This window comes from Microtus oregoni, unplaced genomic scaffold (genome assembly GCF_018167655.1).
Source record: "Microtus oregoni isolate MIOR12 unplaced genomic scaffold, Mior012 000001F_ref0000356, whole genome shotgun sequence".
NCBI classification, from domain to species: Eukaryota; Metazoa; Chordata; class Mammalia; order Rodentia; family Cricetidae; genus Microtus; species Microtus oregoni.
In genome coordinates, this window is record NW_024543060.1 from 93180155 (window position 1) to 93207910 (window position 27756).

General features: G+C 44.5%; 1 protein-coding gene across 1 annotated transcript in view; it reads right to left on the reverse strand.

Moving 5' to 3' along the window:
• Cry1 (cryptochrome circadian regulator 1) overlaps positions 1–11662 on the reverse strand; it is a 53305-nt gene extending 41643 nt beyond the window's left edge. The window contains exon 1 of the mRNA XM_041674912.1: positions 10782–11662. Coding sequence (XP_041530846.1) covers positions 10782–10939 — 158 coding nt within the window. The 5' untranslated portion in view covers positions 10940–11662. The remainder of the gene's footprint in view (positions 1–10781) is intronic.
• Positions 11663–27756: the final 16094 nt, after the last annotated feature.

Below are 27756 nucleotides of genomic sequence, written 5' to 3' on the forward strand. Positions count from 1 at the left end.
AAACAAAAAGAGAAAAACGTAAATAAAAATTACTAAACATGGAAAGGGGCCAAGCTGGAGGTGCATGTCTTTAATCCCAGCAATGTATTCAGGATGTAGAGGCAAGTGGATCTCTGTAAATTCAAGCCTTGGTCTACAGAGTGAGTTCCAGGACAACCAGAGTTTCATGATGACTTCTTAAATATGAGCTGAACAAGGACAACAACAGCAGCAGACATGCTAAGAAAACCCACTAAGAACTACAGGCAACTAAGGAACGTTGAGCTTGGGAGAAACAGTCTTACCCAAGGAAGAGCACACCCACTGGTTACCCAATACCAATGGTCATTCCTAAAGATCTACATCCAGGTAACATCACACAGACAGAGCAAGCAATATTTATGTATTTAGGAATGGGTGTATACACACACATGCATACACATATACATAGATGTAAGTAACAACAATTCCTGAAATAAAGAGGCCATGGGGGAGGATCTGGGGGAAACTGGGGACTAGGAAAACATGATCAAAATAAATGCAAGCAAATTCTTTCATAAAGAAAGAAGGAAAAAAGAGGCTATAAATGTGAAAGAGGCTATCAACAAAAGGGTATATGGGAGGGTTTGGAGGAAAGGGAAGGGGAACATGTTGTAATTATATTATGATCTCAAAAAATAAAATAATTAAAAATTTTATGATAAAAAAGAAAATGAAAAGGGAAAAATAAGTATAGATAATACATTTAAGTCAAACACATTAAAAAGTCAAATGTATTCAATTTTAATAATAACTAGGTGATTTAGGGCAATCTTGGCACTGAAACAGAAACTACAATAGATATATAAAACACCTCCTAACGGCAGCTAAGAGCTAACAAAACAAGGGGTCACAATCAAAGGGTGAGCGGAGTGTGCACTCAGTGTCTGCCCTGATGGGTGCTGATCCCAGAGGACCTGAACTGCTGGCTCTCTCTGAAGGCTTCACAACACGAGGGGGACAGAGTCAAGACTGAGCACCAGAGTAGACATAAAGTCTAAATGAAGGCGTTTGAAACATTAAGCCAACACTTCTAAAAGCCACACATACACAGTAGGGAAGGGTGAGGCAGACATAGCATCTCCATGCTTTATGGTGAGATTTCCTTGGCTCTTTGAATCAAGAGGGAGGGGTAAGTAGGAAAGCACTGACCAACTCTAGAGTGAATTTACAGCCCAAAATTTAATTTTCAGTGTGTGACAAGAACTTTAAGTCTTTGAAGAAAAAAACAAAAGAAGATACTAGAAAGTGGAAAGATTTCCCATATTCTTGGATAGGTAGGATCAACATAATAAAAATGGCAATCCTACCAAAAGCAATCTATAGATTCAATGCAATCCCTATCAAAATCCTAACACAATTCTTCACAGACCTTGAAAGAACAATAATCAACTTCATATGGAAAAACAAAAAAATGAAGGATAGTCAAAACAGTCCTGTTCAATAAAGGAACTTCCGGAGGCATCACCATCCCTGACATTACAGCTCTATTACAGAGCTACAGTAATGGAGACATTTTGGTATTGGCAAAAAAACAGAGAGGTTGAACAATGGAATTAAATAGAAGACCTGGATATTAATCCACAGACCTATGAATACCTGATTTTTGACAAAGAAGCTAAAATTATACAATGGAAAAAAGAAAGCATCTTCAACAAATGCTGCTGGCGTAACTGGGTATCAACATGTAGAAGAATGAAAATAGATCCATACCTATCCCCATGCACAAAACTCAAGTACAAATGGATTAAAGACCTCAATATAAATATGACCACACTGAACCTGACAGAAGAAAAAGTGGAAAACAGCCTTCAATGCATGGGCACAGGAGACCATTTCCTAAATAAAACCCCGGTAGCACAGACACTGAGAGCAATATGTAAGTTGGACCTCCTGAAACTGAGTAGCTTCTGTAAAGTAAAGGACACAGTCAGTAAGACAAAAAGGTGGCCTATTGGATGGGAAAAGATCTTCATGAATCCCACATCAGACAAAGGACTGATCTCCAAAATATATAAAGAACTCAAGAAATTTATAGACAAAAAGATTCTAAATAACCCAATTTTAAAATGGGGTACAGAATTAAACAGAATTCTCAACAGAATAATCTCAAATGGCTGAAAGACACTTAAGGAAATGTTCAACATCCTTAGCCATTAGGGAAATGCAAATCAAAACAACTCTGAGATACTATTTTACACCATTCAGAATGGCTAAGATAAAAAACACCAATGATAACCTATGCTGGAAAGGATGTGGAGTAAGGGGAACATTCACCCATTGCTGGTAGGAATGCAAACTTGTGCAACCACTTTGGAAATCAGTGTGGCGGTTTCTCAGAAAATTGGGAATCAACTTATCTCAGCACCCAGCAATACCACTCTTGGGAATATACCCAAAAGATGCTCAATCATATTACAAAGACATTTGTTCAACCATGTTCATAACAGCATTACAATAGCCAGAACCTGGAAACAACCTAGACACCCCTCAACCAAAGAATGGATAAAGAAAATGTGGCACATTTACACATTAGAGTACTACTCAGCAGTAAAAACAATGTCATTTTGAAATTTGCATGCTAATGGATAGAACTAGAAAACAACATCCTGAGTGAGGTAACCCACACCCAAAAAGATGAATATGATATGTACTCACTCATAAGTGGCTACTGGCTATAAACAAAGGACATTGAGCCTATAGTTCATGATCTTAAAGAAGCTAAGTAACAAGCTGAACTCTAAGAAAAACATATATAGGTCCACCTGGAAAGTCGAAATAGACAACATCACCTGACAAAACTGGGAACATAGGGGTGGGGGGAGATGGGAGGGTGGAAGGGAAAGAGGAGGAGAGAAGGGGATGGGGAGGAGAACTTGAGGGAACGGGATAGTTGAAGTGGATGAAGGACAGAGATGAGAGTAAAGAAAGAGATACTTGGATTGAGGGAGCCATTATGGTTCTAGCAAAAAACTTGTTTCTAAAAAAATCCCAGGAATCCACAAGGATGACCCCAGCTAAGACCCTAAGCAGTAGAGGAGAGGGTGCCTGAACTGGCCTTGTCCTGTAGTCAGACTGATGAATATCTTAAATATCACCACAGAACCTTCATCCAGCAACTGATGGAAACAGACATAGAGACCCTCATCAGAGCACTGGACTGAGCTCCCAAAGTCCAGTTGAAGAGTGGGAGGAGTGAGAATATGAGCAAAGAGGTCAAGACCATGATGGGTACACCACCGAAACAGTCTACCTGAGCTAATGGGAGCTCAGCAACTCCAGCCAGACAGGGAAGGACCCAGCATAGGACCAAACTAGTCCCTCTGGATGTGGGTGGCAGTTACATGGCTGGGTCAGATTGAGGGGCCACTGGCCAGGGCACCAGGATTTATCTCTACTGCTTGTACTGGCTTTTTGGGAACCCATAGAAGGGAGGGCCTTGGACCTTCCCCAGAGCAATGTGCCTTACCCTCTCTGAGGAGTGGATGGGGAGTGTAGGGGAGGGGGAGAAAGGGTAAGGGTGGAGAGAATGGGAGGAGGAGAGGAAGTGGGAACTTGGGTTGGCATGTATAATGAAAAAAGATAGTTTGTTTTCTTTTTTAAAAATATAATAAAAATAAAATAAAATAAAGAAAAAAATAAATATATACATTTCTTATTTTTTTTTAAAAAAAGAGAGAAACTTAAAATGCCCTGGAGTCGGTAACTCTACTACCTCTAAGAAGTTTAAACTCTCTCCAGTTTAAACACCCTCTGTACCTCTGTATATTTCCAAATTTTTTCAAACATTGTATGAAAATTTTCAATGTGACTATGGGTTTGGACGCAGATGACAGCTTACCTATTAAGTAGCAATCATTCTTGACAGTAACAATGGAATTTAAGAAAGGATACAGTATTTTTAATAAGCTGAAAACAAACCCAGCAACATAAAGCTTTATATTCATCAAAATAGCCTTCAATAATTAAAACAAATACAATATGACACATTTTGATAAAAAGCATTTTTCTTCAAAAGATGTCACTGAAGTAAATTCTATGTTTCAAGCAAACAAAAAGATCTTTTTCAAGAAAAAAGATCACAGATGATTATAAGGTGTGCAAGAAAAGATAAAAAGGAAAGAAAACCACCTTCCAAGTACTCACAATATAGCAAGAAATAGTTACAAAAGCACCCAACACACTATAAAATACGGCACAATATTTAATACTTCTGTAGACAAGACTAAAAAACATGAACTGATGAGACAATCATAAAAGCAGAATAAAAAAGCTTAAAAAAATGCCAAGTGGAACAATTCCTGTGCTGCCTGCCGGCCCGTGTATGTAGGCAAACACGAGGACGATATTCTGTGCTCTGGTAAGACCTATGTATGTTCTGAGTTCATATCTGGAAGCGTGTCATCTATCTGCTGGCATTAAGTGGTAGCAGACCCTAGGAGGAAGGCCCTGCTAGAAGCTAAGTCACGGGTCCTGCACCTTCACAGGGATTAACTTAGCTCTCCTAAGATCAAGTTGGTTTTCATGAGAGCAGGCGATCACAAAGCAAGGCTACCTGACACACGTGGTCTCTTCTGCTCTTCACCCAGGTTATGACACTAGGCAGGGAAGACAGGTGCCCTGTGAGAACAGCACATACCTTTATAAAGTATAGTGTCGGGTATTTTATAATACCAATATACAACACACGAAGATGGATAAATCGGCAAATCAGAAAGCAGTATAACACAGCTTAAAAAGATAAAGTCTGTCTACCGAATTAGGAATGAGAAGATGAGAAAACTGGCTGAGATGGAGAAGTAACACAACACCTCTTTCTATCCCCATGAGCTTCCTTATAGCCCAAAGCTCATAATCAAGTAAAACTAACAGGAACTTTAATGTGTTAGGAATTTTAAAAATGAATTTTAAGTGTAAAATTGCTAATAATGCTATTTATTTATTATGTGTGTTACATACATACATGTGCGTGTACAAGTCAGAGATCAACACTGGGTGTCTTGTTCTACTGCCTTCCACCTCGTTTGAGACAGAATCTCTCTTTGACCCTAGAGCTAACTAAAGTCATGTCTAGGCTGACCAGCCAGCAAGGTCCAGAGATCAGTCTGTCTTACCTCATCTCTTCACTCCCAGCCATGGGTATACAGATACATGTGCTTGGCTGTTAACATGGGTGTGGAAGATCCTTTGACCCACTGGCCCATCTCCTCAGCACCTAGGGGCACAGTTTTTAATCAGGTAGGGGAAGGAGGGGAAGCCTCACCCTAAGGAACTATTTGGTAGACAGAGGTCTGAAACTGAAGGAGTACAAACTGAAACAAAGTGTTGGTTTGTTTGTTTTAAACACTCCAAAGACTGGAAGAGGGCTCTGAGTAAATTTTCTGTGGTAAAGAGATATGTTGTTTATTATAATTGGAATTGTTGTTACCTGGACATTATCAGTTTATCAAAAGCCATCAAATTATATCTATTTAGGACCTGACGCAGGCAAATGTAAGAGACCTGCATTTGGTTTCAAGTCACGCACTTGCCAGCCAAGTTCCTTCAGCTGTGGGTAGCACAGTCTTCTTCAACAATGCAGCTCCCAGTTCATCATCTCACTCCCTGAATAACCAACTTAGTAACTGTTCTGGACATTACTCTACACCTTTACATCGTGTGTGTGTGTGTGTGTGTGTGTGTGTGTGCGCGCACGCACGTATAGCTATAGTCTATACTTTGACATCCACAGTACATATGGCTCCTCTCTCTCTATGCGGCTATCGTCCACACTGGTAATCACTCCACTTCACTGGGACGTGGCAAGGTCATTCTAACCTGGATCCTCGGTGCTGAGTGAGGTGGAGCTGATCGTCTTAGAATGCAGGCTTGTGACACGGTGACACAGTCAGGCAGATCCAGACATGGACTTTGACCTCCTGCAGCCAGCTGTTTACATGAAAACTCAGGAGGAGTTTCTCTTTTGCAGAAGGAATTATAGAGAGGTTGAAAACAAAAGGAAGGAGTTGGGGTAGCAAGGAGCAATTTCTAATTAACCCTTATGATCATGTTAGAAGAGAGATTAGAATTTCACAAAAGGTTTGGGTTTAACTATTTATTTATATGTGCAGAAATGGTTCTCCTGCACTTGTGTGCAGCAGGTGTGAGTAGTGCCCGTGAAGGTCACAAGGGCATCAGATCCCCTAAAACTAGAGTTACAGATGATCTGTAACTCTGTGATCTGCCATGTGACTGCGGGGAATCAAACCCAGATCTGCAAAAAGCATTCTTAACCACTGAGTCATCTCTTCAGCTCCATAAGATGACAATTTAAAAATTCTCATTTCATTATTATTTTTGTAGTGTTGATTATCAAACTCAGAGCCTCATACCTGGGTAGGCATTTTGTAACTATAGCTACCCTAGCCCTGTGACATGTTTTTAAAACTGCATTCATCTGTAATGGATACGCTAGTTGTTTTCAAACAGACACTGATGCATATATTCTGTAGCAGATGCTCTGTGCCTTTTTAAAAGCTGCACCCCACCCCTTTCATCCTACTTATTCAGCACGAGACTGCTTTCTTGCTTTGTTTATTGAGACTAGGTCTTGCTATGTTACCCAGAATACCCTGGAAATTGCTTGAAACTTCCTGCCTCAGCCTGAGTGCTGGGACTACAGATGTATGTGCACCACCGCACCACTGAGATTGATTTCTTGAAGCTTTATGGAAAGGTGTATTTTGGCCTCAAGCAGTGAATGTGAACAAAATGAAGTTAGTGAGATGCAAAAGGCGACGAGCTTTGGAATCTGTGCTAAAATGCCCGCCTCCCAAGGCAAAGGTGCGGACAGAGCTCTCCAGTACCCCACTGTGGTTTACTCATGATGGTAAAGACGTGAGGTGAAAAATAGCCAGGCCTGTTAAAGTTTCTACAAGGCTGAGTGGCTGAACTGTGCTACTACAGAGAATGACCATGTCATAGGCCATAGACAAATTACCCTGGGCAATTTTCAGTCCCTTTGAAGTCAGTGTTGCCTGTCTGTAACCACCAAAACTTTTAAAATGTGCTGACAGACCACCAGCTCCTATCAACCCAAAAGCCAAGCATGTCCCCGGCTAGACTCTGAAACCTCTAACAACTGTAAAATTTCCTGTGGTCCCCAGCGGTGCTTGTTAAATTCCTTGATTTATGACTTTATTTGTTCTGTAACTAATAAAATCTCATGTAATTACTTTCGCAGTGAAACATGGTATTGGGGCAACTTGAATCTGTGCTCCAAGGCCATATTACTCATACTTGGCTGCAGAATAAACTCTTTTCTTCCCTTTGAGGTGAAAACTATTTTTTTATGACAGATGCAGTTTTTAAAGCTCTCCGTCATTTTATAATCCTAACAGGAAAACCAAGAATACATGAGCTTCCATTATTGTTAACAGAAGTTCCTGTCCCACCCAGTTCTACAGTCGTTAAGTCCCAAAGAATCACACAGAGGTCTACATTAATTATAAACTGGTTGGCCAATTAGCTCAGGCTTCTTATTAACTCTTAGAACTTACATCAGCCCATAATTGTTGTCTATGTTAGCCACGTGGCTTGGTACCTTTTTCGACAAGGCAGTCACATCTTGCTATCTTGTTTCCTCTATGGCTGGGTCAGGACTGCAGACTGAGCTTCCCTCTTCCCAGAACTCTCCTGTTCTCATTGCCCTACCTCTACTTCCTGCCTGACTACTGGCCAATCAGCATTTTATTAAAAATAATACAAGACACAGTCATTGGTTCAAATGGCTGGATTTGGGTGGGATCCTTTCCTTGTCTGTCAATGCCCTCCCTGAGAAGTCAGTAGATGTTACTTTATATCTCCCTGAAAAGTCACTCAAACCTAACTATGAAACTATCTGAACCCTGGACCTCATGCTTTTTGTGAAGGTGATTTTTTATTGTTATTGTTGTTTGTTTTGAGACAGGGTTTCTCTGCAGCTTTGGGGCCTGTCCTGGAACTAGCTCTTGTGGACCAGGCTGGCCTCAAACTCACAGAGAACCACCTGCCTCTGCCTCCCAAGTGCTGGGGGTAAAGGCACACGCAACCACTGCCCAGCATGAAGGTGATCCTTTTAATATTACTGTTATTTATTATATTTCTAGGATGTTTTTTGCTTGTTTCTCTTTGAGGCAGCGTCTTTCAGTGGAGTACAGGCTGTCCTCCAACTTTCAGCAACCTTGCTGCCTGAGCCTCCTGAGTCCTGGGATTACAGATGTGTATCATCATAAAGCAGCGAGCAAACCAAGACACAAAGACTCCAAGTACCTAGCAGTAACATGAGAGCAAGGCTAACAATAACTGTATTGAGTTTAAATGTACTATATATTTCAGTAATACATATAAAACCAGAAGTTGTAGGTTAAATACAGACATTGAAGAAAATACGAATATAAAGTTAGATAAACTAGAAGCTATGGGATTAAAAAGTATGTTAAAGATGACCTACATGTTTCCCATTGAAATCATATACTAGAAAGAAAATGGGTAAACATGGTAGGCACTTTTGTAGATTTGGTTTTTAAAAATTAAGAGGCCTTATATGTGATAGTTTCAATTAAGTAGTTAATGTTTAAATGATAAAAGTAAAATATTCACTGAAAAAATTTTAAATTTTGTTTTCTGTGATAGGTTTTAATATAGTCCAAGCTGACCTCAGAATTACTCTACATAGCTGAGGACGACTTTGAATTTATGATTCTCCTAGCCTCTATTTCCCAATGCTGGAATTATTTATAAGCATGTATCGCCATACCTGGCTAAAAGGTTTTCTCAGTCATAATTTTAAGGTATGCATAAGTATCTAAATTAAATGGAGTAACTGCCTCATTCTTAAACTCTAGATCTGTAAGGGAAATTGAATCAATATTTCTCAGATGACTACTATGTAGTCACCATGCTATGAAGAACGCAGGACCACACCCCTGCCCAGCATGTTTTCTCACTTCCTTTAGGTCTATATTTTCACATTCAGCTTTATTTTTCTCTCTATTACACGTCCCCTGCACACACGTTCTGTCCTCTACACGAATGGAAACTCCTCACAGCAGAGACTATGGTTTAATTTACTGCTGTAAATCCCCTAGGAATAGAGCCTTCTATGAATAGGAAGAAGAGGGAATTGATTTTTGATTAAATGAAACTATAGCTTATCTTCAGGAAGGTACAATCTGTTAAATGGAAGAGAGAAACGAACACATATTACACCTGCTATGGTCTGAATGTTGCATTTCCATCCCCACAATTTTTTTTTTTTGGTTTTCTGAGACAGGGTTTCTCTGGAGCTTTTGGAGCCTGTCCTGGAACTAGCTCTTGTAGACCAGGCTGGCCTCAAACTCACAGAGATCCGCCTGCCTCTGCCTCCCAAGTGTTGGGATTAAAGGCGTGCACCACCACTGCCCGGCTCTCCCCACAAATTCTTATGATGAAACCTAATCTTCAATGTGATGGTATCATGGGGCAATCTAGGAGAGCTCTACCCTAGACTGAGTAACCCACCCAAAAGCGGTTTAGACCTGTCCCTTTCTGGGAGTTAGTGCACACCCTGATGCAGTGTGCACTAACTTGAGTTAGACTACACCACTTCTCTGCTCCTAATCCCGTGATCACTTCCACTTCACTCACCTCACAACTGCGTATCCAGCTCTATTCATCTGGCCCTTATTACAGCTCCAACCTCGTTACCCTGCTTCCCCCACTCCTTTTGCTCCAGTCCTTCTGACTGGCTGCTCCTTCCAAAGGTCAAGTGCACTGTCACCTCAGGGCCCTTTCCTGTAATGTTCTCACTTAGACAGCTAAAATCCCATCACTTCTTTCAAACCTGCTGTCACATTCTCTGCTCTTTGTACACCAACTGACAGTTTTCCCCATGGTTCTGAGGACTGAACCTCACACATCCTAGGCGAGTTCTCTTCCAGGGAGCTCTATGCCCAGCTACCTAACAGCACTTTCGATTGTGGCTCCATCTCTACTCCTGTTTACCTCGTCTCTTTGCAGCACGTCTCACTACCTAAAAAACTATATATTTTTTTCCTTAAAGTGCAGACTTCGTTCACACCCATCTCTCTCATTCAAAGCTATGCCTCACACAGACACTATCAAGACATCTGCCAAACTCTTCAGCCGCACAATCATCTATCCTGTTTTTGCAGGAACAGCTCCTAAAAAGTCCTGAGGGGTTTCTTCCAGTGTAGATTCCCTAGAAGGATTATATTTTACCTCGAAAGAAAAAACTGTGCTTAATCTTGTCAACCACAAGGAGGAGTTGAGAGAGAGAGCGCGCGCTGAGCAAAGAGAACTCAGGTAATCTTTTCCCTTGCTTTTCCTCCTCTAACCTCAAGGGGGACGAGAGCTGGATTTGGAATCGGCTATAATAAATGAATGGTTTTTCTCCGCATTGTGAGTTACCTAGACACACACGTCAACAGTAAAGATTGCAACCCTTTCATAGGCAAAAGGAACCGAGGCCTGGGAGTGTTTCATTTCCCTGATGTTCACAAATCAGGGAAAGAGTTCCCATCAACACAGACACATAACTTACCGATGGCGTTCCGGGTCGAGAGTTCTCTCTATTTAATATTAAGTCTCTACCATTTAGCAATGACCACATCTACGATTCTTAAACGACGTAAGCAATTCGGTCTCTGGACTGAAAAACCAAATCTCAGATCTGCTAGTAACTAACTCATCAAGCCCCGATTCGTGAACACCGCGATCAGTGTCCCCAGCGCTCTTGGACTCACCGCCACCTGTTGATGCCCACGTTGGAAGAGCCGGCGAACCAGGGGTCGAGGATGTAGACACAGCGGATGGTGTCGGCGCCCTGGATGCACTCCTTCAGGGCGGGGTTGTCGTGGAGCCGGAGTCCCTTTCGGAACCAGTGCACGGCGTTCACCCCCATGCCTGGGGTGGGGGGCGCAGAGGGTCACCCCGACTTCTTCTACCGGGAGCTTCAAAGGAGGGAAGCCGGGTTCATAACCGGCACCTGCGCTTCCAGGAGAACCTCCGCACACGAGGAGCGGGGAAGGGACGGCAGAGGGGGGACGGGAGGAGGCGGCGCCCAGGCCGGGCGCGGAGGCGGCGAGCGCGCAGCTGGCAGATGAATGGAGGCTGCCGAGGCGCTGTGGTCCACGGGCGACGTCCTTCAGGAGCCCGCGCCCGCGGCCGGCGTCCGGAGGACACGCATACCTTCCAGGGCCTGCGACCCCCGGAGCGCAAGCAAGCGCGCGGGGCTCGAGCCGCCACGACGGCCCGAGCTGGCCGCAGCCGCCCCGGGAGGCTCGTCACGGAGACCTCGCCCAAGCGAGGCGGCCCGCGGGGGAGACGGTGGCTCGCCCCGAGCGGCCTCCCACCGACCGACTGACACGCGGCCCCCGCGAGCCCCCGGAGTGGGCAGGCAGCTCGGATCGCGGCCGGCGGGCGCTGCGAGGCCGGCTCGCTAGACGTTTCTCTCAGCCCGGCCCGGTCACCGGTCCCGAGGCTGCCCGGGTGACTCCGCCGCGTCAGCGGCCTCCGCCCCGCCCCCGGCTCCTCATTGGCCGGCACGCGCCCCACGTGACCACCGGCACCTCACGTTTCTGAAGTGTGTTTACTACGCCGGCCCGGGATCCCGGCGAGAGCAGCGGTGCTGGGCGCTCCTGAACCGGTTGAGGCCGCTGGGCACTCGGGACCTCAGTGCTCGCCGGGGAGCCGTGCTCGCCGCCTCAGCGGGTGTCCTCCACTCCCAGGATGATAGCCGGGGATGCAGGCCTCGGGGAGGGGCAGGAGGCGCGGCCCCGCTCCCCCCGGGGGGGCCGGGAGCAGCTTCCATTGGCTGAAGCTCGCCGAGACCCGGATGAGCACGGGGCTGCGGGGAGCTCGCGAGCGCGCGCTCTGCTAGGCTCCGGCGCGCGGGCACGCGGGAGCCCTGGCGGTGTGATCGAAGGGACCAGGTTACGGGAGCGCGCCCAAGGTTCTTCCTCAGCGGCGTGCGGGAGGTCTGGGGCCAGTGTGGTGTACCCCGAGAGTTCCGGCAGAGCTGGGTGAGTCGTACAGGAGGAGAACCACCGCCGTCCGGCGTGAACCGGAGTGCCCTGCTCTGGAAGGAGCGGACACCACCCCCTTTAGCCCTTGCTTCTGTTTGGCACAGACACTTTTACACAAGCTCCGGACAAGACAGGTCCAGTACCAGCTAATTCAGCACTTCCCGGCGTTTCATAATACTGTCGGTACATCGTCAGTTTATCAACCCTAATCTATTGCACGAGGTGTATTTAGAGGATATCGATTAGTTTTTTTGTCAGCTGGAGTTAATCTGGGAAGAGGAACCTCAACCGGGAAAGGCCTCCATCAGGTTGCCCGTCGAGAAGTCTGTTGGCATTTTCTTGATTAATCACTGATGTAGGAGGACCCGGCCAGTGTGGGTGGTGCCACCGCTAGGCAGGTGGTCCTAGGCAGGTTGTATAAGAAAGCAGGCTGAGCAAACCCAGGGGAAGCAACCCTGTAAACAGCTCTCTCCATGGCCTCTGTTTCAGCGCTGTCCCCAGGTTTCTGCTTCGAATTCCTGCCCTGACTTCTTCTCTCCATGAAGGACTAGTAACTGTAAACTTCCTGCCCAAGTTGTTTCCGGTCATGGTGTTTTATCCAAACAGTTGAAATCTAACTAGAACACAGGGCTACGTGTGTACCTTTGCCAGACTTTCCAACAATAAACTACATGTAATGCATTAGACATATAATGCCTTTTTTGTTGCTGCTGGGTCTCATGTAGCCCTGGTTTATTTTGAACCCGCTATGGAACTGAGAATGACTTTGATTCCCATGTCCCCATCCCTGAGTCCTAGCATCGCCCATGTGCTTATATTATTCATGAGATTTGAAACTATGTACATGAAAACCATAGAGAAGTAAGCAAATTGTTCATTTCTGCAAAAAGGCGTAAAAGTTTTTGTGATCACTGCTAGGGACCTTCCGCCTCTCATCGCCCATGCAGAAGACCTGATAACAGAGCTGTGCCTTCTTCACTGGGACAGTGCTGTGTCCTAGGACCTATTTTTGTACCTTTAAAAGATACAGTGTTTTGTGTTTGGCTTTGAACAATCTGAAAGGAAGCAGATTGTATCTAATGACATAAAAGCTGTTTTCAAGAATCCAAACGAAATGGTGGGAAGTGAAGAGAAAGTTGATCCATGTAGAGTTGACTTCTGTTTATGGATTGTTCATTCAATAAAGATGAATTTTGTAACAGACAGTGTGTGGGTGTTTGTGTAACTTTAGCATTGAAGTATTAATCTGTTATAAAAGTGTATCAACAGTGCATTTCTCAAATACAAAAGGGTTTTAATGGCACATCAGCCATGACTTTATTATATTTGGATTGGGCAATGGAGATTGCCATTTAATAACAGCCATGACTTATTGGGCAAGTGCTATATTCCATATACAGTATATTAGTAATCTTGTGATACTTTTTTTCTCTGTAGCATTTTTGTGGGTGTTAGGGGGTTATGCTGTGGCATCACAGAGAAGGTAGTTTTTCACTTCTTCACACTGAAAACCAGTTCTAGGTCTTGGCAGTAACTTTTCTGTATTTGATGCAGTCAGTAGTTGGCCAAGTTGTGTCTTCCAGGGCATTTCCAAACCACCCTGCAGGTCCAGTAGGTGTTCTAAGATACTATGGGTATGGGGACAGCCTGGGCAGGGGCTGGGCTTTCCAAAGTGGTGGACAGGACCGAGAGCCTCTTAGGAGCTGCATGGGCACCCTGTGTCTGTGAATTAGTGGCAGGACATGTTGGGTGTGATCTTTATAATGCTATTGGGATACAGTTAAATCTATTAGGGTAAGATAATTTTCTTTCTTTTTCTTTTTTTCTTTTGGTTTTTCGAGACAGGGTTTCTCTGTAGCTTTGGAGCCTGTCTTAGAACTAGCTCTTGTAGACCAGGCTACAAACTCATAGAGATCTGCCTGACTCTGGCCTTCCAAGTGCTGAGATTTAAAGGTGTGTATCACAGCCGCCCAGCAAGGTAAGATAATTCTTATTGATAAGAAACTAAAACTCTCCGGGTGGAGCTGGCTCGTGCCCTTAATCCTGGCACTTGGGAGGCAGAGGCAGGTGAATCTCTGTGAGTTCAAGGCCAGCCTGGTCTACTGAGCAAGTTCCAGGACAGGCCCCAGAACTACAAAGAAACCCTGTCTTGAAAACCAAAAACCAAAAAAAAAAAAAATCCTAAAATCCCAGGACATAAGTAGTAATAAAACTGGATGAAAATCCCAACCTGTTTCTAAATCCAAAGCTCTTTCCTTGGTTTACAACTCATCACTGGCCCTCGTTCTTTTAGAGTGAATTTTAGTTACAGTCATAGTCAAGAACTGACTGTGGTTTCATGCAGTTAGGAGGCTGAGTCAGGGAGATCAGTCTGAGTTCAGGGTTAGCTAGCCAAGGCTACTTAGTGAGGCCCTTTCTCAAATAAAACAAAACCACACACACACACACACACACACACACACACACACAGAGAGAGAGAGAGAGAGAGAGAGAGAGAGAGAGAGAGAGAGAGAGACAGAATTACTGGTTAAATTCTTGTTGGGTTCAGCATCATGATAGAAGCAGAAAGAAAATAGGACCAAGAGGAAGAGACTGCCTCAGTCTCTTGCCATTAACTTCGTCAGGACTGCTATGGTTTGGGTGTGGTTTGTACATTGAGGGCTCATGTGTGAGAAGCTTGGTCTTCAGTGTGGTGATGTAAAATGCTAACCCCATCTCTCCAGCCCTGTAATAAACTCTTCTAGAGACTCTGCTCATACATTTAACGCTGAGTTTACTTCACACATCAGTTATTAGTTATTGCATCTCAGCTCCAAATTCACATTTCATTGCCTCTTGATAGTAGAACAAAACCTTATAAGGGCATCTCCTTTGCTTCTGGCATTGTTATGAATTGCCAGTAGAACGCAGGATAGAAAGCTGAGACACCATCTCTTCTGAGATCTGCATGCTTTTGTTTTCTTTTTTCTGACCCCTACTCTGTGGTTGGCAGCAGCCCTTGGAGAGTGGACATTCATGAGCCAGTTTTTATCAGGTTTCAGTAGCAGCCTGGTTGGTGGCTTTCCGCCGAGTCTCACAGACAACCTGACATTGGGTACCCTGTCCCAGCCCCAGTGCATTTTAGGAAAGCATTTCTTGTGATCACTGCCAGCAATGACTTTCTGCCTACCAGCCTCTCAGTGAGTTCTGGCTAATTTCCTTTTCCAGTGTCTGTCGTGGCCACACATGGGGGTGACATCCATCAGGGTCCAGCCTCGACGGTTTCCTACGATCCAGAGTAGGGGCGTGTGGGTTAGAAATGTTAGGTAGAATAAACAGAGATACAAAATACAGAGACTGTACCAGGAGGGCAAACCAGTAAATACTGAATCTATCCACATTTATTTCTTAAGATCTTTAAATACCCCAATCCAAAAACAGGGAAGAAAGCCAAAGACTTCTTTTTATCATGATACAGGAACAAAATGGTTATCATCTAAATACCAAAACACCGAGTAACTATACTTTAGGTCAAGATTTCTTTGCTAGTAGCCACACCTTAAGTCAAATCTCCTGTCAATAACCAGAAGGCACAAGAACAGGTTTAAACTCTCTGACCTTTAGTTAAGGCAAAAGGGATCCACTTCTGTGGGCTTCCACCAGTGTCTGTAGCCACACCTTCTCTAGTGAGGTGTAAATCGTACCCTTGGGGAAGATCCCTGGCTTCACTAAATGTGTCCTTAGTTCTCAGGCACAGGTTTGGGTGTTCTTTGGAGTTCTACCTATCTTAGTCAATTATTATAGCTCATAGTTCCTCTTACTAAATATTGTTGGTTCCCAGACATTTAGCCCTGAAATAATCACACAGAAACTGTATCAATTAAATCACAGCTTGGCTCATTAGCTCCAGCTTTTTATTGGCTAGCTCTTACATATTCATTTAACCCATTTCCATTAATATGTGTATCACCACAAGGTCATGGCCTACCAGCAAAGTTTCAGCACATCAGTCTCCCGCAGCTCCATGGCATCTCTGTGACTCCGCCCTTCTTTCTCCCAGCATTCAGCCTAGCTTTCCCTGCCTAGTTCTGTTCTTCCCTGCCATAGGCTCAAAGCAGTTCTTTATTCATTAACCAATAAAAGCCACACACAGACAGAAGGACCTCCTACACCAAAATATTCCCATTTTATATGACCAGTCATTTTGGTTTCCTGGCTGTAGATCAATGCAATCCACAGTTGACCCAGTTAATAAGGATGTACTTGTGAAAAGCCCTCTCCCTGGTTCTTATCCTCCTTGCTGACCCAGTACATTTACAAAGTGTAAATAGTTACAAATGTAGCAATATGATATTGTGAAATTTAGCCAATGTTTTTTTCCTTTCCACAGACTTTTTTTTTTTTTTTTGGTCCTATGATGATCCCCTGCAGGTCACTGGATTCAAGGCCAGCATTAGCATCACTGTTCTGGTCTGGTCTCAGAGCAGCAGTGTTAGAGGACAAAGTCTTGTCCTGAACTCAAGCCTGATCCCAGTGCCAATCAGGAAAGCTTCACTGTGTCCCATTCCTCCCACAACACCGTATAGACACTCTCCATGCTGGACAGAGACCTAAGAACAGGAAAATAAGATAAAATGTGGTCAAACAGTATCTGAAGTAAGCAGGTAATATCTTAACATACTTTTTATCTAGTGTCAGCTTCAGATTACCGAGATAAACATTGAGTAATCTGACGATAGAAAAGATTTAGGCCAATTTCCATCTGAAATCAGGAGACCAAGTCCCTTTTGTAGTAGCAACCAAATCGCCTGTGTGGAACACCACGGGGCAGAGGAGGCCCAGGAAGCACAGGCCAGACCCCCGCTGGCTCCAGAGAACAGGCAGACTTTCACTTGTAAGCTGGATGGCCTCTAGAATCACTTAGAAAGCAAAGGGCTGGGCACGCCTAGGCGAAAGTTTTTAGATTAGGTTAAATGAGGTGGGAAGAGCCCTGTGGTAACTGTAGATGGCATCACGCCATGGTCTAGGAGCCTGGATGTAATAAAAAGGAGAAAGCAAGCTGAGCTCCAGCTCTAATCCCTCCTGCACCATGGGTGCAGATACAAGGTGACCACCTGCCTCACTTTCCTGCTGCCAGAACTTGCCCATTACCATAGACTGTATCCTCCTACTACGAGCCAAAACAGACCCCTTCCCTCCCCAAGTCTTCTGCTTGTTTTCTCAGGCATTTGTCATAGTAACATAGTAACGAGCAGAGGAACAAAGTCACCGAGATAACTGAGGCCCAGATTCCTCAGCTTCTTTAAAATGGAGAAGGTAGGGAGCAGAGCCTCCCCAGGGCCTCCCCCAGAGTGGCATTTAGAGGCTGTTTCAGAGGTGCAAATCAAGACCTCTTGGGACATGGGGAAGGCAAGGGATGCGGGTTAACAGGGACCTCAGAAGGCTGTAGAAATTTGCATCCATATTAAACAGAACCAAATATTTAAAAAGGAACGAATGGGAGGTTCCCAAGAACTGGGTAGTGGACAACATATGGCAGTGTATTTACTTACAAGGCTTATGTCAACTTTTGTGTCTTAGAAGAAGTATGTTGACTGCACATTGAAAACATAACGAACAACACAGAAACCTGGGGTGCGGAGGTGTGGGTTAGAAGCATAGCATCAACACAGCCAGTGAGAAGGAAGGGATAGAAAACACAGAAAGATGCCGTAGGGAGGCTGTGTTTCATGTTGCTTGGGGCTGTAGAAGTGCTTCCTAAAGGGCGTGGGTCCGTGGAGCTTGGACATTCACTGAGGAATAAACCTGTGGCTGTTGGTGTTGTTATGCTGACACGCCGGCACTTGGAGAGGTGTCTGTATAGACAAGCAGATTTAGAGATTGCTTCAGATGGTAACCAAAGCCACGAAAGAACTGAAAGGAATGCTTTGAAGAAAACACGCAAAAATGACAAGTATTTTGAGCTCAAGGTATTAAAACAGATAGGACGGCCTCTGTGTCTGCAAAGCCAAAGGCTCTAGTACTGTTAAGACAGGGTCTTGCCAGGCAGAGGTGGTGCACGCCTTTAATCCCAGCACTCGAAAGGTAGAGGCCGGAGGATCTCTGTGAGTTCAAGGCCAGCCTGGTGTACAAGAGCTAGTTCCAGGACAGACTCCAAAGTTACAGTGAAACCCTGTCTCGAACCCCCCCCCCCCACACACACAAAAACAAAAAAACAAAACACCCCCCCCCCCCAGGGTCTTACTCTGAGTCCCTGCTCGCACTAACTTGCCATTCTATGGCTTCTGCCTTCTGACTACTGGGATTATAGGTGGGGGCACCATGCCTGGCTAGATCTTTAAGTAAGAAATAGTTGTTGAGCAAAACTGAGAGGTAACCAAAGGAAGGCAAGCTACAAACACATGCTGACTGGGAGAACACTGCCCAGCCGGCACTTCCCTCTCACCCTTAATGGCTCGAATTCCAGGAGAGCAATGAAGTTGCCTGGTACTGGGTGATGCCACCTGGAGGCATGTGACAGAAAAAAAGAGCCGTGAGAATCTGTGCATACCTGTATGGACTATTCTGCAAGACATGCAGTTAAAGCCACAAGGTCTATTAAAGATGAGGTTGAACTGGACATTTAACTGCCCACAATTTAATACCTGCAGCATCCAAAGGATGATCCTAACAAGTTTAATCTCCATGTGAGCAGTTAAACATGGGTCTTTACTTCTAAAAACCAAAGCTGACTTTTTGTAAAGGATATAGGACAAGTTAGCCTGAGATAAGAATTCAATAAACGCCAGCCAAGTACATCCACCTGAAATACAGACATAGGCTACATGCAGACAAGAGGAAACACGGATGAATCATGGGTATTCCATACAGCACTGTATTTCTCTATGGCTCACAATGATGCCTACAGCTGTGTGCCTTTCAGCTGCTGTTACTGGGGGGAGGGGAAGGTTGGAATATAGCATCAATGGAGAGGCAAAATACATATGACAGGTTTTGCCTTTCGTTGACATCATTTCTGCTTTAGCCAATCATCTGTAAACTGATTTGCATATTACAAACACTGTTGGAGGGCTGGAGAGATGGCTCAGTGGTTAAGAGCATTGACTGCTCTTCCAGAGGTCCTGAGTTCAATTCTCAGCAACCACGTGGTGGCTCACAACCATCTGTAATGAGATCTGGCGCCCTCTTCTGGCATGCGGGCATACATGGAGGCAGAATGTTGTATACATAATAAATAAATGAAATCTTAAAAAAAAACACACAAACCACTGTTGGAATGGAAGTACCTTAATCCAACTTTCTTATCCCAGCCCTCTAGGAGATCCTGACTTATTGAGTATTCTGTACCTAATCTCCCACAATGCACTGGAGTTGCCTCTGTTCCCACACATAGGTTTTCAAAATTTCCACCCCAGTCAAGCTCTTTATTACCCTTATTTTGTTGCTCTGAATCTTAGCCCTTAAAGGCATATATAAAGGAGAATTATTTTCTTTCTTTCATCTTTCTTTTGAGACAGGGTTTCTCTGTGTAGCTCTGGCTGTCCTGGAACTCACTGTAGACCAGGCTGGCATTGAACTCAGAGATCAGCCTGCCTCTGCCTCCCGAGTGCCGGGGTTAAAGGTGTGCACTACTACCACCCAGCTTGAAAAATTATCTTCTAGGAATCAATTTAATCTCTTTTCAAAAACAGATATATATATATATATATATATATATATATATATATGAGTGTTTTGTCTCTGTGTGTGTGTGTGTGTGTGTGTATCACATATTTACAGGGTCCTCAGATTTCCCTCAGAAGTGGACCAGAACTAGAGTTATAGATGGCTGTGAGCCGCCATCTGGGTGCCAGGAGCTGACTCTGGTCCTCTGAAAGGCACCCAGTGCTCTTAACCTCCTTTCAGTTTCTCATGCCATGCCTCTACTTTGCCGAATTGACAAGAAACTTACCCGTTATTCTTAAAGCTTCCCTAATGTTCCCTGGGAGCTTTATCTAGGCATGTGGCACAAATGGTAGACACAGTTTGGGCCCTTGGTGTGTCCTGACTGGCCTCTGCAGAAATAATGGTCATCTGCCTATAACGTGGGATGTCCTTCTGTAGATGTGTTGTTTTTATTGGGTGATGAAGAAAGCTGTTTCAGCCAATGGCTTAGCAGAGTAAAGCCAGGCATGAAATCCAAACAGAGATAGAGGGAGACAGTAGGCAGAGTCAAGGAGATGTCATGTAGCCCCCGAAAGAGAAAGATCCCATAACATTACCAGTAAGCCACAGCTTCATGACGATACATAGATGAATAGAAATGGGTTAATTTAAGATGTAAGAGCTATCGAGGAATATGCCCAAACCATTGACCAAACAATGTAATTAATATAGTTCATTTGTGATTATTCGGGTCTGGTCATCAGAGAAACGAAAGCACAGACTCTGTTCACATCCCTAACATGGCCCTTTCAGATTTCCGTCTACTTGCTGACTTTGTACGCCATATGATACACAGTAACAGTTTGTTCTGATTGGATTGGGTTTTATTGCTCACATCCCCATCAGTTTTGGCAATGATCTGTCGTCTCCTGGGGGCACTACCACTATGCAGTGTGGCATTCTGCTGTTCCTCTGTTGAGGGTGGTAGCTCCTCCTAACATCTGGTGATGTAGATGTCACTTCTTGATGCTCAGAGGTACCTGACTCCTGCCTTTATTTCTCTCTCTCTCTCTCTCTCTCTCTCTCCCCTAGCAGTTGAAAATCTTTAGTTAAGCATTAGTAGGTAAGTAACAAAGCTTAAACTGACCGGGTGGAAGACAGCATTGTTTCAAATGACTGAAAAATCTAGCAGCAAGCTAAAGTCGTTTGAGCCAATAAAAAAATGTAATATATCCTTGCATTTCAGTCATGCTCTGGATCCAACTCAAGCACGGCCCCCATGGCCAGGAGACAAGCTGTCCTCCCCACTACTACTCAGATGCGTGTTAATGAGCAAATTAGCAAATGTTGCTGTTTCAAGCCATTTAATTTTGCAGTGGCTGTGTCACAATGATGTGAAAACACCAGTTACGAACTTAAGGAAATCCTAATATTTATTGATAAGTGTAAGATTAATAATGAAAGTTTTTTGCTACTGAGCTTTGTAACAAAATATAATTTTGGAAGCTCCTTTTGTTGTTGTTGGGGATGGGAATTGAATCTGGGGCCTTATGCATGCTACACAAACACTTCTAGCCTGTCTACAGTAGCTTTGACACAAGGCAAAATCATAATCTGCATTTTAAAAAGTCTTGCTCCCTTTATCCCACATAGCATCAGGCTTTTCTTTCACCATACTATACTTCCTGCTGCTCCTTTTCTCCTCCAACTGGACATTTGTGTTTTTCCTTGCTCACCTTGCTCCTTTTCATTACAGATCTGCACACGACTGGCCGCTTATAGCCACAGGGCAGTCAGTGCTAGGTTGCTTGGAAATCTCTGCCAAAGCTGTTAATCCATAACTCTTCAATTTAGCCTCAGGTTAAAATTTTTTTTGGACAAGGGTGGAAAACAGCCATAGTCTTCACCAACACATCACAAGAACAGTCTCTAGGCTACATACTATTATGTATATAAGACATAATATTCTTCTTCTCTGAAACCTCTTAAGCTGGGCCACTCCCACAGTTCAAATCATCCCCACCACCTCCATTACCCATCACCCATGCTCCTACTCTCATGGCCTATTTAATGTACCAATTGTTTTTCTCGTTCAAAGTCAAAGTGTTCCATATTCCTCCAAACGAAAGCATGGTCCAGCTTATCAGAGAAGTACCCTAATCCCTGGTACTAACTTTTGTCTTTGTTAGGGTTTTCTATTGCTATGAAGAGATACCGTGACCACAGAAACTCTTTTTTTTATTTCCACATGTTTATATATTTTTAATTTTTGTTATTGTTTTTATTGAGCTATATATTTTTCTATACTCCCCTCCCTTCTTGTCCCCTTCCCTTCTACCCTCTCCCAAGGTCCCCAAGCTTCCAATTTGTTCAGGAGATCTTGTCTTTTTCTACTTCCCATGTAGATTAGATCCATGTCTCTTTTAGGGTCCTCTTTCTTGTCTAGGTTCTCTGGGATTATGAATTGTAGGCTAGTTTTTCTTTGCTTTACGTCTAAAAATCACTTATGAGTTAGTACATATGATATTTGTATTTCTGGGTCTGGGTTACCTCACTCAATATGATGTTTTCTAGATCCATCCATTTGCCTGCAAATTTCAAGATGTCATTATTTTTTTTCTGCTATGTAATACTCTATTGTGTAAATGTACCACATCCTTCTTTATCCATTGTTTGGTTGTGGGGCATTTAGGTTGTTTCCAGTTTCTGGCTGTGACAAATAATGCTGCTATGAACATAGTTGAGCACATGTCCTTGTTGTATGATTGAGCATTTTTTGGATATATACCCAAAAGTGGTATTGCTGGGTCTTGAGGAAGGTTGTTTTCTAATTTTTTGAGAAATTGGACCATGGCAACTCCTATAAAGGAAAATGTTTAATTTGGGCTGGCCTTATAGTTTGAGGTTTAGTCCATTATCATCATGGCAGGAAGCGTGGCAGCGCACAGGCAGACATGGTGCTGGAAAGTTAGCTAAGAGATCTTTATCTGTGTCAGCAGGCAAAGGGAAGAGAGTGTGACAATGGGCCTGTCTCAAGCATCTGAAACTTCAAAGTCCACCCCCGAGTGATACACTTCCTCCAACAAGGCCACATCTCCTAATTGTTCCACTCCCTTTGAGCCTATGGGGACCATTTCCATTCAAACCACCACAGTTAGAAATCTAACCATTGATATAGACATACCCCTGTCCTGGTGGAGCCAAGTGAGAAAGAGTGCCAAGAAGGGTGTGAGCAGGGTATGATGTCACATGCCTGTCATCCCAGGACTTGGGAGCTGGTAGCAGAGGCAGAAGGAGTTCAGAGTCAGCCTGGACTACACGAGACCCTGTGTCAGCCAAAACAGGAGGTTGTTCATTAGGATATGGGAACTTGTATGGAAAGGAAGGAGCAAGCACAGACAGAAAGCAATTGAAACTAAGATCTTAAGGTAAAGTCGAAACAAGCAGAGGAGATGGGCAAGAAGAACAAGCCAAAGGTGCTTCATGAAGAGGAAGTAGTTAGGAAAAGGTCTCGCAGAGTCACAAGCAAAGGGAAACAGACATAACTCAAGCAGGAGGTATCACAGTCAAAAAAGACAGGCCACCAAAGGCCACATTCCAGAGAGGAATTTTATTATATAAGTATAATTTGTAGTTACAGAGACTCTCAGGCCCGTCTGCAAAGAAATACTAAGGGAAGGTTTGCCTTCAGGAGCTCCTCTGGAATAATAGCTTGTCAGAAATAAGTAGCACAAGCCGAGACCCTACGCACACCTTCTGCTACCACCACCATCCCTGTGGCAGGTGACACAGGCTATAATCCAGGTTAAGGTTTGAAGAGAAGGGGAGAAGAGTGACCAGGGATGGTAGCCTGGGCCATCGTCATCATCCTTTCTCCTGCCAAGCATGAGCAGCCGAGTGCATGACAGGCTCCCATCTCCTCACATGTATGACAGGCTCCCGTCTCCTCACGTGTATGACAGGCTCCCGTCTCCTCACGTGTATGACGGGCTCCCGTCTCCTCACGTGTATGACGGGCTCCCGTCTCCTCACATGCATGACGGGCTCCCGTCTCCTCACGTGTATGGCGGGCTCCCGTCTCCTCACGTGCATGACGGGCTCCCGTCTCCTCACGTGTATGGCGGGCTCCCGTCTCCTTACATGTATGACAGGCTTGCCTCTCCTCACATGTATGACAGGCTCCCGTCTCCTCACATGTATGATGGGCTCCCGTCTCCTCACATGTATGACGGGCTCCCGTCTCCTCATGTGTATGACGGGCTCCCGTCTCCTCACATGTATGGCGGGCTCCCGTCTCCTCACATGCATGATGGGCTCCCGTCTCCTCACATGTATGACAGGCTCTCGTCTCCTCACATGTATGACAGGCTCCCGTCTCCTCACATGTATGACAGGCTCCCGTCTCCTCACATGTATGACAGGCTCTCGTCTCCTCACATGTATGACAGGCTCTCGTCTCCTCACATGTATGACAGGCTCCCGTCTCCTCACATATATGACAGGCTCGCGTCTTCTCACATGTATGACAGGCTCCTGTCTCCTCACATGCATGACAAGCTCCCGTCTCCTCACATGTATGACAGGCTCCCGTCTCCTCACGTGTATGACAGGCTCCCGTCTCCTCACATTGCACACAGTGGCTCGGGCTCTTTCTCCTTCCTCATTCAGCAGATTTCAGCATCATACAGCTCCCCAGGATTCATTCCTTCCTCAAAGCTATCACACACCATCAATAAAACTTCTAACTTGTACAGATGGCAAAGATAAACATTGGAAATTGCTTAATTTAATCAGAGAGTACAACTATTGATTGAATCTAATCAATGTGGAGAAACACTGTAGAGTACAGAGCAGGCGTGTAACTCGAAGAAAAGCTACGGTACAACCTAAACCCGGCAGGCAGATTCACAAAGTCAGTGGTCTCCTGGATCATGTTTTGTCTTCTTGTACAGGACCGTCTTCTGGGCCAAGCTGCTGTTATCTTCAGGAGTACCACTGGGCTGTTTGCCAAACCATCATGACTGGGTTTATTGACTCTTGACATTCCCTCTAGGAAAGAAGGGGTAGCGAGAATTATGGGATCCCCATCTGGATATCAAGTCAGCTCTCCCAAGCATTTCTATGTAATTCTGCTCCATTGCTCAGGGTCTCTGGGAGGGGCACAGGTACGTATGTGGGGAAGAATAAGGGAGGGGTCCTCCATCTATGTGGCCTTGGGAAAGCCATCTTGCTTGCTGGGTGGCCTGTCAAGATGGTTGCTTTAAAGTCGTTTGTTCTTTTGTCCATAACCTCTTCCTCCTTGTTCTGTGGGCAAGACTAACAAACTCATTGGTTTCCTGGGTGAACTTAAGTAAAATCATACCTTAGTTTGTTGTGTTGGACAGTTTTATGTCAACTTGACACAAATTAAAGTCACCTGAGAGGAGGGAACCTAAATTAAGAAAATACCTACCTAGCATTAGGCTGTAAGCAAGCCTTACAGCATTTTCTTAATTAGCAATTGATGGGTGAAGACCTTCCCCTTTGGGAGTGGTGCCATCCCTGGGCTGGGGGTCCTCTGTTCTATAAGAAAGCAGGATGAGCAAGCCATGAGGAGCAAGCCAGTAAGCAGCACCCCTCCAAGGCCTCTGCATCAGCTCCTGCTTCCAGGTTCTGCCCTGTCTGAGCTCCTATCCTGACTTCCTCCAATGATGAACGGCGATGTGGAAGTGTAAACCAAATAAGCCATTTCCTCCCTGAGTTGCTTTTGGTCATGGTGTTTCATCACAACCATCATAACCCTAACGAAGACATTTGTCATCTGGACCTGAGAAGGAGGGGTAGACATTGTTTATGTCTTTCCCAGGAAGGAGCTTTTGCAGTGGTCCTAGATTGACTGGTTTTCTGAAAGGACAAAGGCTTGCCTTTGTGTGTGTGTGAAAATCACCTCAGAGTTCCTATCCCATCCTATTTTGGGCCAAAAGTCTTCTGGCAAAAGATGGACGCAACTTGTCTGGATGGAAGCAGCTGCCCAATCTGAGGTTCAGTTCCTATTCCCTTCATTCTAGTATACACATATGCATTTTAGCTTTTGGAAGACTTGAAAATGAATGTGAAAAGATCAAGAGAGCAAATACAGAGCATTAGAAAGCTAGGAACAATCTCTCTGTGTTACATATCTAACACATATTTGTGGTATTTGCAGTGTCTAAAATGGTGGGGTGTCCGAGAGATTAATCTTCAGGTTTCAGCTTGGAATGTGCATGGGAGAAGCAGATAGTTTAGATTTGTGGTCTATTGCTAGGAGCTACAAGAGGGTTTTACGTCTCGCTGACTGTACTGTACTGATATCTTTAAGAGATTCATTACATTTATAAATTTAATTTGGTCTGCAAGTACTTGGGGGATGTTTTGCTTGTCAGAATTGGTCACTAATGTGCTTAAAAGAAGACACTGAAAATGCTAAATTTATGAATACAATTTAAAGTGTTTTACCCTGGAAAGATTTAATTAAACGAACTATAGACAGAACTGGTCAGGGGGTGTTTAGTCTGTATAAGTGGAGACTATGAACCTAAGCTGCCTTATTAGAATGTACTGCTAGATTTACCAGCAGAAGAAGATTTATTTGTTGAGGCTTCAGAAAGAAACTACTCTTTAAATCCCTGCCTTTGATACATTGAATATAAGTTTTAAAAGGACCTTTTCTGTACACACCACTAACTTCCCACTTCCGTTCCCTCTCACAGACAACAAGCTAAAAGAGAAATCTTTAAATTCTTTCCTCCCTAAGAGCTTTTACTTTCAGTAGGGTTGGCAAGGGGGAAAAAAGACTCCGGCTGCCATGAAACCTGTGAGTTCAAAAGGAGATCACTGGGAACCTGGTCTAGGAGGAGGGTGCCTAGCCGGAAGGCCACTGGGCTGGGCTAACCTTTCCTAAGGGGCCACTTTTGTATAATGGACTCACACTGGTTTTAGTTTTCTATGCAGAAGCTGCCTTAAATAATAGAAACATTTTTTCCCTGTGATTTTTTTCAATTCGAATGTAATTTATGAGCATGTTAGCACACACCTTTAATCCCAGCACTCAGGAGGCAGAGGCAGAGGCAGGAGGATCTCTTGAGTTCCAGGCCAGCCTGGTGTACAGGGCAAGTCCCAGGACAGCTGGGGTTATGTAGAGAGACCCTGTCTCCAGGGTGGGAAACAGCAACAACAACAAAACCCCCAAACAAACAAACCCCCAAAGTTAAAATTATCGGTTGGAGAGATGGCTCAGCAGTTAGGAGCACTCGCTTGTCTTGCGGAGGACTCTGGATGAATTCTCAGCACCAGCATGGCGGCTCACCACTATCAGGGATTATGACTGAAGTTCCAGGGGATCAGACATTCTTTTCTGGCTTCTGAGAGCACCAGGCATGCTCACTGTGCTCAGACATACATGTAGGCAAAATACATGAACCAAAGTAGTTTCAGACATGTCATCTTGGGGGTCGGGGACCTAAGTTCTAATGCCTAGCACCTAAATACAAAACCAGGCGGGGTTGTGCTAATGCTGTTGTGGGGGTGGGGACAGGAGGCTTTCCATGACTGCTGGCTACCAGCCTAGCTCCAGGTTCACTGGGACTGTGAAATACGGTGGCCAGTGATAGGGCAGGACCTCCTTTGGCCTCTGTGCCCACACACGAACGTACACCACACACAAACACCAGAGAAAAGAGGAGGAGGAAAGAGAGGGGGAGATGGGAGAGGAAGAAAGGGGGAGAGAGAAGAGATAGGGGGAGATGGGAGAGGGGAGAAAAGCTGCTTAATAAATAATGAAGGAATAATGAAGTGGCCTTATCAAAATCTTTATTTTTACATTTATGCACTTTTTTTTTTTTTTTGAGACAGGGTCCCTAGTCCTATCTGGCTTCCAACTCACCCAGAGCCCAGAATGACCTCCAATCCTGATCCTCCTGCCTCTGCCTTTGGAATGCCGGTATTACAGGTGTGTATCGCCTTACTCGGGCTAAACTCTGCAGGGGAATGAGCCCGCAGCTTCATGCATGCTGTATAAGCATTCTACCCAGTGAACTACATCCCCCATCTCTAC